The 18,401-nt window shown below is 38.9% G+C and overlaps 2 protein-coding genes across 5 annotated transcripts in view; one reads left to right on the top strand and one right to left on the bottom strand.

Annotated features, from left to right (window-relative positions):
* Positions 1–621, bottom strand: part of MRPS27 (mitochondrial ribosomal protein S27) — a 43,664-nt gene extending 43,043 nt beyond the window's left edge. Inside the window, exon 1 of one of the 2 annotated variants that reach the window (XM_082300841.1) lies at positions 496–621. In XM_082300841.1, coding sequence (XP_082156967.1) covers positions 496–559 — 64 coding nt within the window. In that variant the 5' untranslated portion in view covers positions 560–621. The remainder of the gene's footprint in view (positions 1–495) is intronic. The other variant, XM_082300840.1, reaches the window with a different exon arrangement.
* Positions 558–17,928, top strand: PTCD2 (pentatricopeptide repeat domain 2; the record flags this gene model as incomplete). Of its 3 annotated transcripts, none has more annotated exons than XM_082300838.1 (10): positions 558–759; positions 3,168–3,260; positions 5,517–5,646; positions 6,429–6,546; positions 7,915–7,993; positions 9,113–9,204; positions 11,874–11,987; positions 13,390–13,464; positions 14,231–14,344; positions 16,178–17,928. In XM_082300838.1, 10 exons carry the CDS (start codon positions 558–560, stop codon positions 16,247–16,249), a joined length of 1,089 nt encoding a protein of 362 aa, XP_082156964.1. In that variant the 3' UTR covers positions 16,250–17,928. The 3 variants fall into 3 exon arrangements, with proteins under 3 accessions (XP_082156964.1, XP_082156965.1, XP_082156963.1); XM_082300839.1 differs by having other exon boundaries at positions 16,160–17,928; XM_082300837.1 differs by having other exon boundaries at positions 15,714–17,928.
* Positions 17,929–18,401: the final 473 nt, after the last annotated feature.

Genomic DNA, 18,401 nt, shown 5'->3' with positions numbered 1-18,401 from the left:
GCACAGAGAAACGCGTGCTCGGCGAGGGCGGCAGCAGCCACCCATCACCACCACTACCCAAACGTTATGGGCTCAGTTCTTCTCAAAGGCCAGATCTTTAGCTTTTCCAAAACATCAGCCTTGCTGGCGCCTCTGTCACCCCCGGTACCAGTTTTGCTGAACGCGCACTGCCGCGGGTTTGGCGGCCTCCTGTACAATTCCGCGTGGCTTCCCCTCACCCAAAAAGGCAGGTCCTACCATGTCGAGTTATGAAATCGGCACAGGCACGGGGGATTATCTACTAAAAAACAAATTGCGAACACTCTCCTGCACTACATACTAGCCATAAAACGTCTTCTGAGCTGTCTCCAATGCCACACATGCACACAGAGAAAGGGGGAAAGGTGAATGAAGCCGCTGCGCAGCACCCCGTCCCTGCTCACGCTCCCTCACCGCAGCCTGCGGCAACCACGACGACCAGCGCCGCGCCCCCAGCCCCGCCAGCAGCGCACCGACCTGGGGCCGCACCGAGTGCGCTCCCGCTGCAGAGTACGGCGCGCCGGAGCACGGGGGCGGCCATGGCGCCGAGGCCGGAGGAGGCGGGCGGGAGCGCGGGGCAGGCTATGAGCGCGGGGCAGGCTATGAGCGCCCCGCCCCGCGGGCCCGGCCGTGAGATGGCGGCGATGCTGGCGGGCGGCTCCGGGCGGGTGGTGCGGGAGGCGGCGCGGCGTTCGGCGGTCCGCCCGCCCGGCCCAGGCGGCTGGGGCTGCGCGCCCGGAGGTATCGCGGGCAACGCGGCGGGGGTGGGCGCCGGGATGGCCGGCGCGGCGCGGGGCAGCCCGCCGGCTGGGGAGCTACCGGAGTACTGCAGCTCCCGGCAGGCCCGCCAGCCGCTACCAGCTGTGGGCCTGACGGGAGCTGTAGTTCCAGCGCGGATGCGTCTCTCGGCGCGGGGTGCCCGGAGGGCCGCGGTTTGCGCTGCGGTGCGCACGCCGAGCTGACGCGGCAGAGGTACCCCATGGGGAGAGTCGGCGTCGTCACAGAATCGGAGAAGCAATCACGTAATGGCCTGGGTTGGTTTAAGTATTATCCAATGCGAACCCCGTGCCATGGGGACACCTTCCACTAGACCACATTGCTCAGAGCCCCATCCAGCCTGGCCCTGAGCATGTCCAGGGATGCTAGATCCACAGCTTCTCTGAGCAACCTACTCCACTGTCTCACCACCCTTCCAGTAAAGAATTTCTGTGTCATATCTTACCTAAACCTATTCTATAATCAAAGCCTTTGACTAGCTGAAAGCCATTCCCATGTGTCCTAGCACTACCTGCCCTTGTGCATGTTCCACTCCAGCTCTCTTGTAGGCCCCACTGAAAGGCCGCAGTAAGGTCACCCTAGAGGTCAGTGTTAGTGTATCCCCTGCTTGCTGCTGTCAGGATATGACATTTAAAAGGAAACAACCAAACAAATAAACATTCGGCTTTGTAAATGTGTATTTATTCTGGGAGGGTGACAGAGTTATCCAGACCCTGGGATTCAGAGGTAAATGGGGGCACATGGAAAAGCGGCGTATGGCAGAGGGCTCTCCAGCCTAGGTCCTGGCTGAGCTCCTGGCCCACTGTGCCAGCAGTGGTGAAAGTTTTGCTCAGGTAACACCTCTGTTATACCCCTCAGAGACATAGAACCCCCTCTCTCGGAGTGGTGCTCTGTGATCCTCTTCACTGGCTGGCCATATAGAGGGTTGCAGTATGCTTGAGGCTAAGCAGGTTGGTTGGTTGAATTCTCTGGGACAGCCTGCACCACCTGCACATGCCAGCCCTCATACCCATCTGCCTCCTTTTTCCTTGGTGGTGCCTTTGGTTTTGAACTGTTTCTGTAACCCTGTAAAGTGTGAATCTAAGGGAGCAGTACAATTCAGGAAATTGAATTCTAGAAGGATAACATTCTGCTGCCCCACTCTCTCTGTTGACACTGTGTGACCACTGAGTGTCCATGATGTGTGGTGCGCTATCCCCACCCCAGGCCAGCATGATTCCTGCACCAGCTTTGGAGAGGCCCAAGACAGGGGTGGTCTTTCACTGCTAGACCAGCAGATGCCGGTGGAAAGGAAATGGCAGTGTAATACAGGTCAATTTCATTGAGTAGAATGTATTTGTTTACCCATTGGAACGGCTTCAATTAAATTTAATTGATAAATGTGCCGTTTAATGGATTTTTTTTCGTCTGGTTTTATGAAGTGTGTCGTTATCATGCTTCACTTGCATAGCAAACAAGTGTTTTTATTTAAATGTCCAGTTACGTTTTCCTAGGCATATGCAGAATGAGAATAAACAACATAACTCAGGTCAATACTTGCTCTTGTCCTTTTGTGGTTAGAATAGTCTTTATAAGCCAAAACCTTAAAATATTAGATTGTAACAGTGTCAGCTGTAACTGTGGCTCTCTGTTACAAAGTCTGTAGTTGCAAATAAAAATCTACTGGACACCTGGTTTTGTGACAGCAAAAACTTGTCAAATAGCTTTTGCTTTATTCTTGTTTTAAAGCAGCTTGCAACACAGTACAGTTAAGGTTAGCACCCAAAGTTAATTTTGACACTCTAGACTCAGTGTCTGTCTTACCTCTGATGTCTGTACTGCAGCAGAACTTCACTAGGTCTCCCAAGTGGTACTACAATCCAAGTAACAGGCTTGTTGTTTTTTAAAAATAGGCTGTTTGTGTCTTCCTACTGCATTTGGAGCTTCCAGAATGATTCCTTCTATAGTAGCAAGGACAGCACTTGTGGGGTGAGCAAGTTGTGCCGGTAGTGAATTGTGGAAAACAGCGGAAAACAAGGCAAATCCTTATAAAAGGATAAAGGGTTCTGGGGGGAGGCGGGGGCAGGAATCTTGTGCAGAATCCTCTTGTACCTTGGCTCAGTGGAGAGGAATGTAGCCTCTAGTTTTTCTTTTGCACATCCAATAACTAGATACTTCTTCATTCCTGTACACATAAGCTCTGGAAAGCTGTGGCGTATTATTTGGGTTCTTTTGTCAGTGATGTGAGCAACTGCAGTTTTTGCAGTCTGCTTTTTAGTGTCGTATCTCAATGGTCTGTCATCACACAATTGTAATTCATAAATGCAAGGTTCAGTATTATTAAATCACAGTGCAACATAAAACTGAGCCTTCCTCTTTTTTTCTTATGGCAGGGAAACGGTATCTGCTAACAGAAGAAGATATAAAGTTACAAGAATTTCAGCAGATGAAAGTGGAAATTAGAAATGAACTTCATGGCAATAAAGGTATAGTATTTAATTCATAGTCACCATTTTAGCATGAGTCTTAGGAAACAAACAGTCAAAGTCATAAAAATATGACACAACTGACCCCATTCAAAGAAACAATTTATGTCTTCCTCTTGCAAATTTTTTGTAGTTAACATTTTTGGAAGATCTGAGGCTTTGTAGAATGAAACAGTATTAGTTATGCTGTGTTGAGAATACGTGTAGACATGCTTTGATGTATGCAAGGTGTTCACATAAGGTCTAAAATGTTTGTGCCCTCTCTTTCCCAACTTTTTTAGATAGTCTTACAAAAAGAACTGTTTCTGTCTACAAATCTTGCTTCAATTATAATATCATCACAGAAAACTGTTAAGACAAAGCTAAATAGTTGCTTAACTATTCAGAAAAGGGCTATCACAGTATTTTTTTTTTAATTTGCTCCATACATTTTGTTAGCATTTTTTTTAGATTTTTTTCTTTTGCCTAATGGGAGTTCTCAGTTGTACACCCGATTCCAGATGATATATGATACTCAGAATATGGAAAACAAATTCAGGTTTTCCAAATTCATGTAGGAGCAGGATCAGTGGATTTTTTCTGATTTTGTCAAGCTACTTTAAATGTATACAAATTCCTTTCTTTAAGAATCATAAACATAAAGCCGCCCTTATTATTTCAGAAAAGCTAGGTAAAACTCCTGGTTTATCATGTGTGGATGTGCTGGTGATACAAACTGACAACAGTTGCAAAGGTTGTAGTTAATTTTAAGGCAAGAAGAGACAAATAATCAAACCTAGTTTTATATCAGCTACTCTTCTGGGACAGAGAGGGAAGTAAAGTCATCCTGATGGTTTTTCTATATTAGGTAGAATTTAAATTGTGCGGTTGTTAAGTCATAATATCGTTACATTTTGCTGTGATGATGGTACATTGTATTTTATTCATCCTGTACTTGAGAAACGTTGAATTTACTGCTGTGAGTCAATCATTCTTGCTAAAGCAGGTTAGTAGAAGCCAAATATTTTGCTTTATAGTTCACAGTTGATCTTCTGGTTTCATGCAAACTGGATCCTCTGAAAACTAATGAAAACATTGTTCCAAGCACCTATTTGTGCATATGTGTGTGTGGTTTTTGTATTGAGTGTTTAATGTTATACCTGAAAAATGAAAAGAAATAATTAGGGCTAGTAATAAACTTGATTTAGAAGTGGAAAAAGCAGCAATAACTGTTACACAGAATATATAATAGCAATAGCTATTTGTTATTTGTTTTTGTTAATGTTAGAAGGCAAATATTAACTACAATAGTTATACTATTAGCTACAGCACTTATACATTTAGCTAGAATAATGTAAATACAGTTCAGATCCCAAATATTTTTGAAATTTCTGCACACCTTTGAACACATCCCAGCCATTATATATGCATACTTGTATGCATTCTTCTGACTTCACAGGGTTCAACTCTGCACCTCAGTCTTGAGTAAGGACTTGTATTTGCATGTAGTGACAGATTTGTATTAAGTAACTGCACACATTGTTCTCTGGGATGCCTACTTTGCACCTCTTGTGTAGGTTACTAGCTTGGGAACAGCAGTGACCCAGCAACTGCTACAAAAAAGTTCACTTCCCTGCCCAAGATGGGGGCAGCACCATGAGAGGAATGGAGCTGCCAGGTAGTATATGTGATTTTAACCTTGTGTATGTCTGAGTCAGAGGCTTGAAATTACCAACTGAAGGACTGGTCTTTGTGCTTGCTTTGTCACAGGAAAATGTGCTGGATAGAGAACCCTCTTTTTTGGGGCAGAAGGGTAGCAACTCTAAGTTTATAGCTATTTAAAGAAATACGTAGATTATGTATGAAAGTCTTTATGCGCTCATCACCTGTAAAGGAATTTAAGTCTTCTGTATGAACAGTATTGAGCAGAAGTTCTTACAGTCATTTGAATGCTGAGTGGAAATGGTTTTGTTTGCTTGCTTTTTAGAAAAAGAACATAAAATGTCACAAAACTTTGTTACTTGTTAGAACTTTTGCATTACCCTGATATGCTTCATAACACAGTGAAATTAAATTCACAGTAAGCATCTTCTCGGTTTTCTGACATGTCTTTATGGGGACACAATGGCATGCTGGTCTGTAAGAAGTTTTATGCAGTTTTCTTGGTGAAAAAACAAGAGTTCTGCTTCATTGAGTCTCCATGTTTCAGGTATCAAGTATGTAACTCAGGTAATGGAATTGTCTATAGACTGATGCTGTAATGCGTTTTATTTTCAGATCAATATTTTAAAAATATTAAAGAAAAACTAAACAAAAATGGAATAATTCTCAAAAATGAATTAAAAAATTTGCTACATTTATGTCAGACTTCATCTGATGTGGAACTAGCCAGAAAAGTTATTTACAGGTATTTTTAACAATCCAGGTAACACTCTTTTCTGTCGTTATTTTGCTTTTATTAGATCATCCCAGGTTATATCTGCAGTTGAGGTCTTGCCCTAATTCAGTTGCAATATGCATAGTTAATCCTTTAAGGCTGTATTTTTATTTAAATACTTTGGATCTTCCAACCCTCTAGACTCTTAAGTGAAAGGAGAATTAAGCTATGGGAGCAAAGTGGTGTCCTACTGTGTGGTGAACCACAGAGAAAAATTATCCCACAGCTGCAAGGCAGAGGTGTTCAGAGGCATTTCCAGCCAAGACACACCTGGTCATAAACTGTCCTGCAGCCAGTACTCAGTAGCAGGAGGTTTTGTGAGTGAAAACTTTCCCAGCAAGTACAATATAGGGACTATAAAGAAAAAAGTGAAATGCTTTATCTTTTTGTTGAGGTGTTTTAGCAGCTGCTGCTGCTAAAATAAACTGCTGCAACTTCCTTTGCTATTGTTCCGTGAATAGAAGGTAAAGTAGCTTGGAATTTTCAAGGCAGAGACCCATTCTGTTATTTATCCAATGAAGGTTACTTTATTGGTAATAGAAGAGATTATTTATTACTAGTTAATTTATTAGTTTGATCAAAACAATAATTTTCCTTAGAATTAATTTCCTGTTATCTCTATATCTTTGGCTGGTGCAGATAGGAAAGTGTGCTTCTGTCATTGCACCTACAGATCTTGCTCTCTAGTTAAAGCTGTTCTCCCTTGGCAAATTCCATGCCCTGTGTGATTAACTTTTTAATCTTTCCCATAGGTACCATGAACAGAATGGAATCACTACCTTACATAATTTTAAATTTGGGCCACTCTTTATGAGGCTGTGTTATGAGCTAGACCTTGAAAGACCTGCAGTAGAACTTATCAAAGATCAGGTAATTCCCCTATATATACTGAAAATATTGTTGTTGCTGTTATTAGTCAATTATGAGTAATGGTGTGCTACACATGAGCCTTGCATGCGCTCATAGATTTGAAGGTGTGTTGCCTTAACAAGGATGTCTATGACATTAGTGTAGATACGCAGATTACGTGGCTTTTATTTTAAAACACTAATTAAAAGGAAATTAGATGTTAGTTTGACTGGTAACTTTATTTTATTTCTGTATGATTTCATAATTTAAATAAAAATTGAATAAAAAGTATTGATGAAGAAATAATTGCTTAAATGGAAACAGCTAGTGCATGTTTTCCTGCATCTTATGTTGCATTAAATCATTCTTGGAAATGATCACTTGTGAGTTTTTCTGTAGTAGTCCTCTGAAATCCCTTGGGTCACTTGCACCCACAGATTCACTGTGTTGCTCTGTACTTCAGTCTCTCTCTGAACCCTGTTGGGGTGGTATGATACTCATCAGCTCAGGAACTTGGCCATTTTAGCGCTGAAGAAACTAAAGGACTTGTTTCTGAACATCTCTAAAATTCTGTGTCTGCTATTATGGCAAGATAATAATCAGGTCCAGTGTGTGCAATAATGTTGTGACTTCAAAAATCTCTGTCAGCCAGTGAAAATCTTGCTGATATTAATTCAGTAAGGCATGAGATATGTCTAGCCAGAAACGGGAGAAGTCTTGCTACTATTCTTAAGTTAGGCGTGTGTAAGAAAGAGCCTATGTAGTTTCTATTTTGGTTTGGTCTTTTTTTAATTGAGATCTGTGTAATTAAGACAGGAACTGCTGTACTTATAGGACCATAGTAAATGGTGGATAGTAAGGTACAGTAACACTTCTCCAGATTCTGCTGCAGAAACACAATACCTCTGACATTTTATTGGTCTATTCCCAACACACAGTGTAGTTGAAGTGAAACATAAAATTTAGTTCCTCTCTCTCCTGCTACTCTTGCCATCATCACTCAAGGTCTTGTGCTGATCATGTGATATAATGAATAGCAAAAAACGTGTTCAATTTCATGGTGGTGGTACTTTACGCCAAAGATACTGTTCATCAGCTACAAGCTGTCAGTGACTTCTGCTTGCACTGACTTAGAGGTTATTAAAAAAAAATGGTAGCGGGACTCTTTGGGAAATTTGTGTTTCATTTTAGTGAGCTTTTAACCATAATGAGCCACTGGTATTTTAGATATCATTTGACAGAGGGACAGTCAGTCAGGGAACCCAGAGAGTTGAATGTTGAACTTGTAAAGATGAGACTTATTCCAGTAGGAAGACCTGCTAAATACTGTGCACAGTAAGATTGTTCACTTTCCTGACTTTTTTAATGCTTGTTCTATTTCCTCTCCAGAATTTGCATGGTTTTTTCTCAGACAGTACATCATTCCATATTTTGATGACTATGTTGTTTAAAAAGGGCCATTTTGAAAGTAAGTACTATATTTGCTAAGGCAAATAAATTTTGGGGAGGATGCTTCTAACTGTAAGTGGTGGGTGTGTGGTGGGGGGGGGAGTGTATATGTATATATTTGCTGTATGGCTATGATTTTAGATAGCCAAACATCATGTAAATAGCTGTAGGTGTGAAGGAGTTGCACCATAGTGTGTAATAAAAATGGAAGGGTCTATTTTTCATACTTCCCACAGACTTTTTGTCATTCAAGTTGCACAGAACTGTTGTTATCTCAGAGAGCTTGTTCCCCAAACCTGCTTGTTCCCCAAACCCGCTTCGCTGAAGTGTTACTTCTCTTTGCTTTGTAATTTCCCATAGCATTTTGTTTTGGAATGGTAAGTTTCTGAACAATTTTTTCGCCATTCTGCATTTGTGTCAGAGCAAGGAAGTGTACCTTTTGTCCAAAACCAGACCATATTCTTCTCTTGGTTTGATTTACTTGTGTCCTCATGCTGAGTGGCTACTGCAATGTAGAAGTCCAATGCTTCAAATCAGTTTGGCCCTTTGTGAAGACAATCTGACCTAACTTAAAGGAGGAATGATCTGACCTAATTTAAAAGACTTTCCATGAGAAAACCTTAAAGCTTTTCAAGCAAATCCTTTTTGATATTTGTTGAACTCATAGTGGTTGGTCTCTTGACACTTGGCAAATTTAAGTTCAGCAGTTGTCCTAAAAGTTGAGACCGAGCCACTGTAAGAAAAACCTAGATCAGCACCTAAATGCAGCATTGTGAAATGGACCATGTGAGTTAATGAGAAGATGCTACGTAGTTTACTTACAGTGGTGGAAGTTTTCTGGGCAGTTAGGAATAATGAGGGTGTCTTTGTCAAGTATACAGAATTTAGTTTTAGATTTTCATATAAGAGTAATAGAAGAGTAAGGCCATGTGCTAGTGTAAACTGAAAACCTCCTTGCTAAATTGAAAGATCCAACTGACCCTGAGTTACTCTTTTTGAATTTTTCGAATAACAGATTTCAGTTTACATTCGTATTTTCAAATAAACTTACCGAACTCATATCTCATCTAATTGTTTCTTCTTTTCAATTATGAGTCTTAAATTTATGAAGTGAGTAACAGTAATATATTTTTGATAGGTGCTTTGGAAGTTCTGGTAGAAATGAAAAATCAAGGTATACCTTTCAACAAAGAAACCTATCTTCTTGCATTTGCAATATGCTATAAACTGGTAAGTATTATGAATGAAAAAGTTTTTGAAATGCCTTTTCTATCTCTTGCTTTTTTTTATTTTAAAATTTCTGTATGTTCCCTGTCATGCTTTTGTATCTCGTGCAAGTATTTTAAACGTATTTGAGTCCTGAGGTGCTTCATGATATGTGATATGGTGCACATATATAGTTTCCCATATAAACTAATGTCACAAAGCAAATCTCCAAAATGTTGCATGGACATAAGCATTAAGGAACAAATTCTTTTAGTACAGCCTTTGATTGCCTTAGAGTATTCTTTCTGTGTGATTTTTGCATCTCTTCAGACAATACTCTGTGCTTCAGCCTCAGTATTGGTTTTATAGTCTCATTTCCTTAAGGCATATACATGATAGTTTCTGTTTGCCAGACATCCCTATCCATTTCTCCCCTCCCCCAACAAGCAGTCTTGAACCATTTTAATTGTACACAAATTTGACAAGGAATAGGGTTGTCAATGGTAATTGTTCCCTACATGTCTGATGAAACTGGACAGCTGGGGGGAGTAAAGAAACATAAATGAATGCCTTCAGATAGACAGGCAGCCCCTCAAGCTTACCTGTATTTTTAGCTGAAAGAAAAGGAGCACGAGGATGGTAAGAAACCAGAATACATCAGTTCTATGAGTGTTTCCTTAGAACTGTTTCCCTTCCATAGCAAAGTGAGATCCCAAAACTTTTATTTTGATCTTCCTCTCCAGATTTGAGTCAGTTCCGCAACCTGAAGTTTGAACGTGAACCCTTCCCAAACTCATTTGGAAAGTCTTCTTCCGTGTCATCATCTTTTCCACTAGCTGAGGAAAAAATTGTACCACTGGACTAAAGTCCTCAGGTTTCTCAGTTAACATACAACGAAACTGAGTGTTTATGTGATAAAAAGGAGCTAGCCTAAAATGGTACCTCAGCAGTAGTTTGCATGGTTTTTCCAAAATTCTCAGTTCCAATGAATTAAGCTGCCTTTAGGTCTGCTGTAGCTTCTTTTCTAAATTTTTTTCAAGTTTTTTTAACATGGCCTGCAGTTAGAAGGCTGGGATCCAAGGCACATGCAATAGGAATAGTTTCCTGAGGCATCTGTTACTTCTCTCCCTACATATATTTTCAATAGACAGTCCAGCCCATTATTACTATTGATAAAAAGAGAGGAGAAATGGTTCTGCACTGTCACCTGGTTGGTTGAATAGTCACAATGAATTTGTGGATAAAATACTGTCAATGAGCAAATAAGCTGTAGGAACCCTTTATGCACTAAAGAGGATTAGGTGGAGCTCTTTTAAAAGCTTAATCTGTTGATTCATCTGTTAGGAGGAGGAGAAAACATGAAGCTCAAATTTTCTTTTTCTCATGATGCAAGATAAGAAATGTCAGCAAAAAATCTTGAAGTATCTTCAAGATGCACTACTCAAATAATAGAAATAATGGTACTGGTATCATTAAAATCTTTGCTGGATTTTTACCGTTCTTGGTTCTTTAGAATAACCTTGCCAGAGACCAAGTAAAAAAAAAAGTACAAGGCTTAAAGCTCAGATTATTTCCAGTAGATAAACAAAGGAATTAATGTTTAATCTTTGTACAGAGGTATTTTTAAGGTCAACTCTAAAACACTTCTGGGGTGGTTTAAATCACTGAGGCACTGCCATACTCAGAGGTAACAGATTGTCTTTCTGTTGGTGCAGGAAAGAGCTATAGGCCTTTTGATGATAAAAAAAGTATTTATGTAATAATAATCAATATTCTGGTGGTCAAAATATTTCTAAATTTTTAAGGAATGTATTTTAAAGAATATTTTGCAGGACTGACACTTTGAATAGGAACAGAAATCAGCACAAGGTCTGAGGACTCTTACACACATTGGTGGTACCAGTTGTTACAAAACCTTCCTGCTGCCAGCTTTTAAGTTTGGCAGATACTATTTTGTTTGGGGTCCAGTCAGTTCCACTCATAATTTCCAGTATGAGCAGCACTGGTTTGGAGAGTTGATGGTTTGAGAGGTAGCACACCGATAAATTCATTGCCTTTTACTATCAACTGTTGAAAATTCCCAACAATAATGGAAGCTTTCTGTGTTGGAAAAAGGTGAATGTCTAAGCTGTCATATTAGAATATATACTTTTTTCAGCATTTTTCAAAAATTTATCCTTAAGAGAGGCTAAAAATGGCTAAATGTTCAAATTCACACATACCCAGATTTCTTTAGTTAGTGGTACTGAATAGTTCAGTGCTTAGAAAATGTTGATTTTCAGTAACTATCTAATGTAGCTTTCAGAATAAAGTAATGACAAAATTAATCTTCCTTCCTGATTTGGAAATTATTTGAAAGTGAAAATGAAAATGTCTGTTTGTTTAGGATACTGCTGGGGCTGTTTCATCAGTTGCAGTAGCCCAAGTAGTTAGGGTGAGGTGTAGTTGTTAAAGTAATAGAAGTTATTTTTACCCTCCTGTGACCTCTGTCACTTTAAATACCGTATTTTGATGTTGTGTTTCTCAAAAAGTGCTGCTCAGAATCTGCTTATATCTGGGTTCAGATACATATTGCCTTTGTGATAGCACAGTGTGTTGACTTCTGAATACCTTCTGAATGTGATTGCAGGTGCTTACAGCCCTTTCAGGTAACCAGAATAACAAGCACAACTTCCTCTGATATTTCTGTGCAGGGCAACCTGGAGTCTTCCAAAATCTCTATGAGACTGCTTGAAGAAGCACAGCTAAAAGGTGACACGTTACCACTGAGAGCATACTGCTTTGCGATGGCAACTGCTCTCAAGCAGGTGCAGTCTCTTTTGTTTTCGGTTCTGCCTGGGTCTCTATAGGGAGAGAGATACTCTTTACTTTTTTTATAGACAGATAGTGAAAGGAAGCTAACATGGAGGAGGCACAACTATGTAATAACTTCAAGTATTGGAACTTTTAGGGATTATTGGAACAATAGGATTATAGACAATGCTCACACAAATTGAATATGGAAGTTCTTAAATCTAAACGTGTCTTGAGTCTAATGCACACATATTTTGTGCTGGTGACAATACCATCTAGAATATTAAAAAATTACAGAGTTAGGTCAACAGGTTAGATGTCAACATCTAGTATCCTGCAGATACTGGTAATTATAATCTAAAATATTTGCACAATCATCTCTTTAAAATGTTTGTCTTGGGAGGCAGTCTCAAAGGCTTTGATGTGTATTTCCCTACTGCCTGGGAGGTGGACTGTCTCCTTCTGCCTGTGGAGGTTTTCCTATACCTCATATGCCTAAGTACTGATATGAAAAGGCTCTGAGGCAGCACAGGGTGAAAAATGGAGCAGGAGAATAATAATTAGGAAATTCTGAAGTTTGGAATAAAGTTTGCATTTCCTCTGCCATTAATTTGTGTGTACAGGTTGAGTATGTCCTGAACCTTCTCTGTTTCATGTTAAAACAGAGGTCAGAGACACTGGAAAGGCTGTAGATTTGATCTTATTCACAAATTTGAATGAATGGAGTAGAATTGTTAAAAGTTTCTTATGCACTGTGTGGTCTTTTTTGCTCTGTCTCTGTGAATGGAGACACTGAACAATAGCATCATTGAAATAAATTTATTCATGTGCACAATGGCATGGTGAAATTCTTTTTTTGCAAATGGAGTAATGCTCCACATTACCTTTAATTGTTCCTTAAGCAGAATACTTTTTGACAGTACTTCTTGCTGTAAGGTGTTTCTTAATTGCAAGTAACATTGCTTGGTCTAGTAAATGTCAGTGTAACATTTACTGTCTATACAAATCAATTGATGACATAGATACAGTACTGTAAATGTGTATTCCAAAAGGTTAGAGGGGCCAGGCAGGATAAATATCCACAGTAACATATGCTGCACTTCATTACTCTGACATGTGTTGAACTCAGCATGTGTGTAGACCTTCCATCTTTTAGGTGATCTCGTACTCAATGTTGGTTACATGTGACAGACACACTGTACTAAAGAGCCAGATGACATGGGAACTCCAGCATGGGGTATTCCTTTTTCAGGCTGGGTGCTGTTTGGTGTCTATGGGTCTTGGTAAAGGGGTTCTAGATGATGCTTTGTGATTTATTGAAAAATTGTGAGGGACTTTCGTTTTTCTTGAACTTTTATTGTGCAAGGTTTTGGCATGTGTATGACTTTTTTTTTATTATTTATTATTCCTTCCCAGAATGATGTACCACAAGCCAAATTTTATTGTTCCCAGATAATGAGAACAGAGAGCAAACTATACAATAATCTTAAAGTAAGTATGCTTGCCTTGTATTAAAATCTTGCAGAGTATGCTATACTGGCCAAAAAACTCCAAGTGCAGAGTAACAGACCAGCCTGTTACTAGCAGAGGCCTGTGTTGGTGGTGTTGCTGAGATTTTTTTTGAGCCAACAGACAATTTCTGTCAGTTGGATGACTTACATTCTGAACAGTTAACAACCTCCACCCATTTTTTAAAATCACTTCCTACCATAGGTGGGAATGTAAAGTAGACAAATCCTACATCTGTGAGCATAGACCCCTAAACAATTTCTAGTTATGATTTGTTCTTTCTAGCTCCAAAAGATTTAAAAAACCCAGCTCCGAGTAAATGCTCTGCCCACTTCAGACCTCCTTCAGCCCTACAAACATTATCCACACATGTACATACAACAATTTTTTTTTTTTTACTTGCACAGTCTACAATCCGAGAGAAAGTCTGCATGTGCCATGTAAGTGACCTCTCTAAACTATGGTAAAATGCACTTTATTCAAGAGCAGGTAATGCAGCTTCGTCAGAGGAGCTCTGCCTCAAGCTTCACCCTTCGTTTCCAGGTCCCAGCTGTTAAAAAACCTGAAATATTTGAGGAAATTGATTATTCTGTCACTTTCTTTGCAATGAATGGATTTTTCTCAGTGCACCGTCTGGATATGTATTTTGTCCTGCTTTGCTTCCTGTCTTCCTCAACCATTTTAAAAAAAAAATTGCATTCTTATGATACATACTATTTGTGTGGTGTGTTTTTATTTTATTTTTAAGGTTCTTGTCCAGCTCAGATCTGGTTTGCTAAAAGAAGTAATAAATACGTTAGAGGCAGCAGTGGAAGTAGATACTTCTCCCTTTGTGAAAAAAACTGAGTTTTCTGAGCAGGTGGTAAGTATGCAGTGATGAGAATGTTCATGGTACTGGGCTGAGCCATGATAATGATGGTTAACCTTCAGAACTTCAGGTGCCTAACTTCACTGTGCTGTAGTTTTTTGGGTTCTGATGCATTCCGATGCCAAAGCAGCTGTCTGGCTTCCTCTGCTGTTGAACGAAACACTTAGCTGTTCGCTTCATTTTTTATTGTGGATCTTGCTTCTAGAAGCTCTTATTTCATCTGAATGTAGATGACACTTTCCCTATTGGCATTAAATAATTTAATCCCTTGCCTCCTATGCTATTTTCATTTCATATGAAATGAGAATAAAGTTTCTGGTAACAGTGATATTGTTAAGTTGGTAATATATGAAAGACCTATGATGCTATATGGGGAAGAGTGATATAGGAAATAGTAGCTTTTGCTATTTAACTATATTTTACTGTGAAAACTAGCTTTTACAGTCTTGATCAATAAGAAGGCTTCCTTCAGAGCACATATGTAGCCCCTCTCAGTTTGTCAGCATTGCTGCTGCTTTTCCTGAAGCTTATTTAGCATATTCATTTTGGATGTGCCTATAGAACAAGACATTTAAGACTGTGTTATTAAATAAATACTTAGTCTTTCCCTGCTGCTTTTAATTTTTGTAAACAAAATTAATAACTGTTATGCAAAATAATACACATTAGGAGAAGGGGGGAGCCAAGTTTTCAAAACATAGCCCATATATATTAGCTGCTATGTCGAAAAGAAATTGTTTAAGCAGCCTTTAGTTTTGTAAAGTCATTGCAATAAATGTTGCATGTGTTAGTGTTGTATTTTGACTTTGGGAAATTTTTAGCTACCAGAAGATGATTAAGCATTAGTCCTAACAGTCCGCTTCCACAGAATTTTATTGATAATAATATTTTTTAAGGGATTTACTTAACACTTCAGCTCATACTCTTATGTTTGGCGTACAGAACTTCTCAGTCTTCTATAGCCTGAATTTTACTGTTTTGTACTGTACGTTTACAAAGATATTTAATAATAATACAAATTTTGCTGATCTGGAAAGTGGATTCCAGGAAGCAATCACATTTCCTGGATTTAAATAGAAAATAAATGTGTTTGTTTGTACTAGGACTTAAAATAGGATTGTACAACTTTGAGGAAGTTTTAAATCCAATAAACTCTCTCTAATAGATAACCAGTGCATTTCCACCATTTTGTGGTGATGCATAATGTACTCTGCACAAAATCCTCATGAGTCATTGCCTTAGCCACCTATCTTACACTGTGTACTTTTTTTTTTACTATGAGTTATTGTTTTTCTTCAGTGCGGTGGTAGAATGAGATCTCCACTTGCTGAACTGTAACAATCTGTCATTTTCTCTTCCTTAGCTGGCTACAGTCAGGGAAAAGATGGAAGAGAACCCTGACCTTTCTGTCAAATTAGGAAATATTTATACGAAACTACAAGCTTCAGGACAGATAACCATGTGCACGCTGGAAGACATGCTTTTCCAGATTCCTAGTTCAAAGAAGACCACTGCAAAGCTTTTAAAGCATAAACAGTTGGGCTATCAGGCTGCTAATCCACTTTGGTCAAATCTGTTGTTAGAATAGTTCAGTATTTGATGCCAAACTGAACTGCTGATAGCATCTTTTATAATCCACGTTCAAATGAAATGTCTTTTCCCCTTTTCCACAGTGAGCAATTTTAAGTTATTTGTATAAAATTTCATTTTAAATACTGATCATGAAGCTTCTGTGTTTCAATTTTGATGCTAAAAACAAGCTGTGACAGTGGGTATTTGTGTGTTGTTCAGAAATTTGAGTGATAGAAGGTTTGACTTTTTCCTTAGGCTCTTGTATCAGGATTTTCCTGGGCAAAATGTTCTGGAAGTGAATGGATGGAAGTGAACAAAGTGGTATGAGTATCTGACCTGACTTCTGTGGTTCATGAGAAGAAAATTTGGTCTTCATCAGATGTAATGTTCTGACTGAAAGGATAGAGGCAGGCAAGAGTCCAAATAAAAGAGTATGGAAGTGCTTGAACTGTTAGTTCAAAGTCTGTAGATCTCAAGAGAATCAGAGGGAAGTAAGCCTCTTGTGTTCACTGTAACATCTTTTTCTTCTAAAGAAATATATTAGTGGGGTTTTTTTCATATCAACTGGGATCATGGAAATGCTGTGGGAATTAGAATGGTAACCAAGTGGTTGCTTTCTCAGTTGAAGGAGATTCCTGATCGAAAGTCAGTCTCAGAGTGAGTGACTTCACAAATTGCTTCCTTCTAATTTTCTAATATTAAGATTCCTAGGATAAGCAAATCTTGATGCAAATTTGCAACTAAGTCTTACAAAGTTTCTTAGAGCAAGTGATCACATTTTTAGCTATAATTACATCATCTGCATAGTTGACCGTATTTTTTGATTGAAAAAAAACCACAAAGAAGCTTCATTTTGTCCCAGCTTTAATGACTCTAGATCAAATGTGCTTAGTTCTAGCAATAAAAAGCTGTTTGTATCTGTGAGTCCTGTATACCCAAGAATCTGAACTCACTCAGCATCCAGAATAGAAGGAATTGGAAACAGGTATACCTTAACTAGCATTCCTGTACCTTTGGTGCCTTTGCAGGTGAAGTGATGAACATGTTGATAAGAGAACTTGGTGGTCTTGTGAGCACAAGACTAGGTGGAACTCAGCTTGGTACTCTGTAAGTTGGGCTGCATTATTTCTCTTCTGCCTTCTGTTTCTTTTATTTTGTCTCTGCCCCACTCAAGCAAATTTCAGAACTCAGAGTATATTTTCTGTGAATAAATCTCTGCATCTTTATCACTGAAGCCAGTGAGACACTGAAGAAACAAGAACCCATCCATGGGGAAGCACAGCTTCAAAATAAATGTGATTACAGCCTGTGGGATGTTTCCTTCTGAATCTCTATATAACTTATTTCTGTCGCAATTTCTGTTAATATGTAAAAGGTAAAAACACTGTTACAAAGTAGATGGAATTTCATGCAAGTGTAAGTGAAGAATAATTTGAAGTGTGTATCACACTTTTGTGCATCGTATGTACCCTTTTTATGATTGGTGGCATAGACTAAAGTATTACATACATTGATCTGAGAACACAGCTATTACTTTTTCTGTAATATTGTGTAGTATGTAATTCCACACATAATTTTCCCTTAGTTGAAAATTCTTTCAACATTTCCAGTAGTATGTGGACCCTTGAGAAGTTCCCAATCTTTTCTCCACAAATAAATTTGATACGAGATTTGTAAAGGCTGTTTGCAGTGTGGCAAGGATTAGTGGCAAAAAATTTTAAGGAATTCAGTTCACTCTGTATGGACAAGAGAACTGTCTGATATCATCTGGTAGAATCAGGACAGCTGTTTGATGTTAAAAGTGTATAAATGCCACATTTTTAAAGGCCATCAGAGACAGTTTGACTGATTTAGCCTTACATAGCAAATACATGAAGTCAGTTCTGTTTCATTTCCTTACTTGGCACTTTAAAATTTGTGTTAATTGCAAGAAGCTGTTGCATCCTAGGACTGTGCATGTTTGCTTGTTCATTCTAATCAGAATTGTTTAGGTTCCTGACTAAGGCTGTATCCTACCTGCAACTGAAGTAATCATAACTTATATTAAAATTGTCAATATACCTGATGTTTTCCATTCTTTGTTCTCTTGACTGCTTGTTTTCTTGGGGTTTATTTACTCAAGGTAATACTAAGTTGATTTTTTTAAAAGAAATAACATCTTTGTCTTGAGAGGGAAAGGAGATGCACTTAAATATCTAACAGTACTTCAGTAGAAGAGGAAAGCAGGGACTCAAGATTAAGAGGTTCGAAGAAGCACACACAAAATTTAGACAATTGAAATTAGAATATTGGGTGTTGCTCTAGAAGTGTTGTAGAAGACTGGTAACATTTACTCCTAGGAAAAAAGCTGGGAGAAATAAGCAAGTTCTAATATTTATGCAGCTGATTTCCAGTGAAGTCTAATGTGTGTCATGCAAGTCCCAGAGGCTGTTATTTAGGTAATCTTGGATTTGGGTGATAGTTTACAGATTCATCTTCT

Source organism: Coloeus monedula (assembly GCF_965178545.1).
Source record: "Coloeus monedula genome assembly, chromosome: Z".
NCBI classification, from domain to species: Eukaryota; Metazoa; Chordata; class Aves; order Passeriformes; family Corvidae; genus Coloeus; species Coloeus monedula.
The sequence above is the reverse complement of the archived record's forward strand: the minus strand, read 5'-3'. Positions and strand labels throughout refer to the sequence as shown.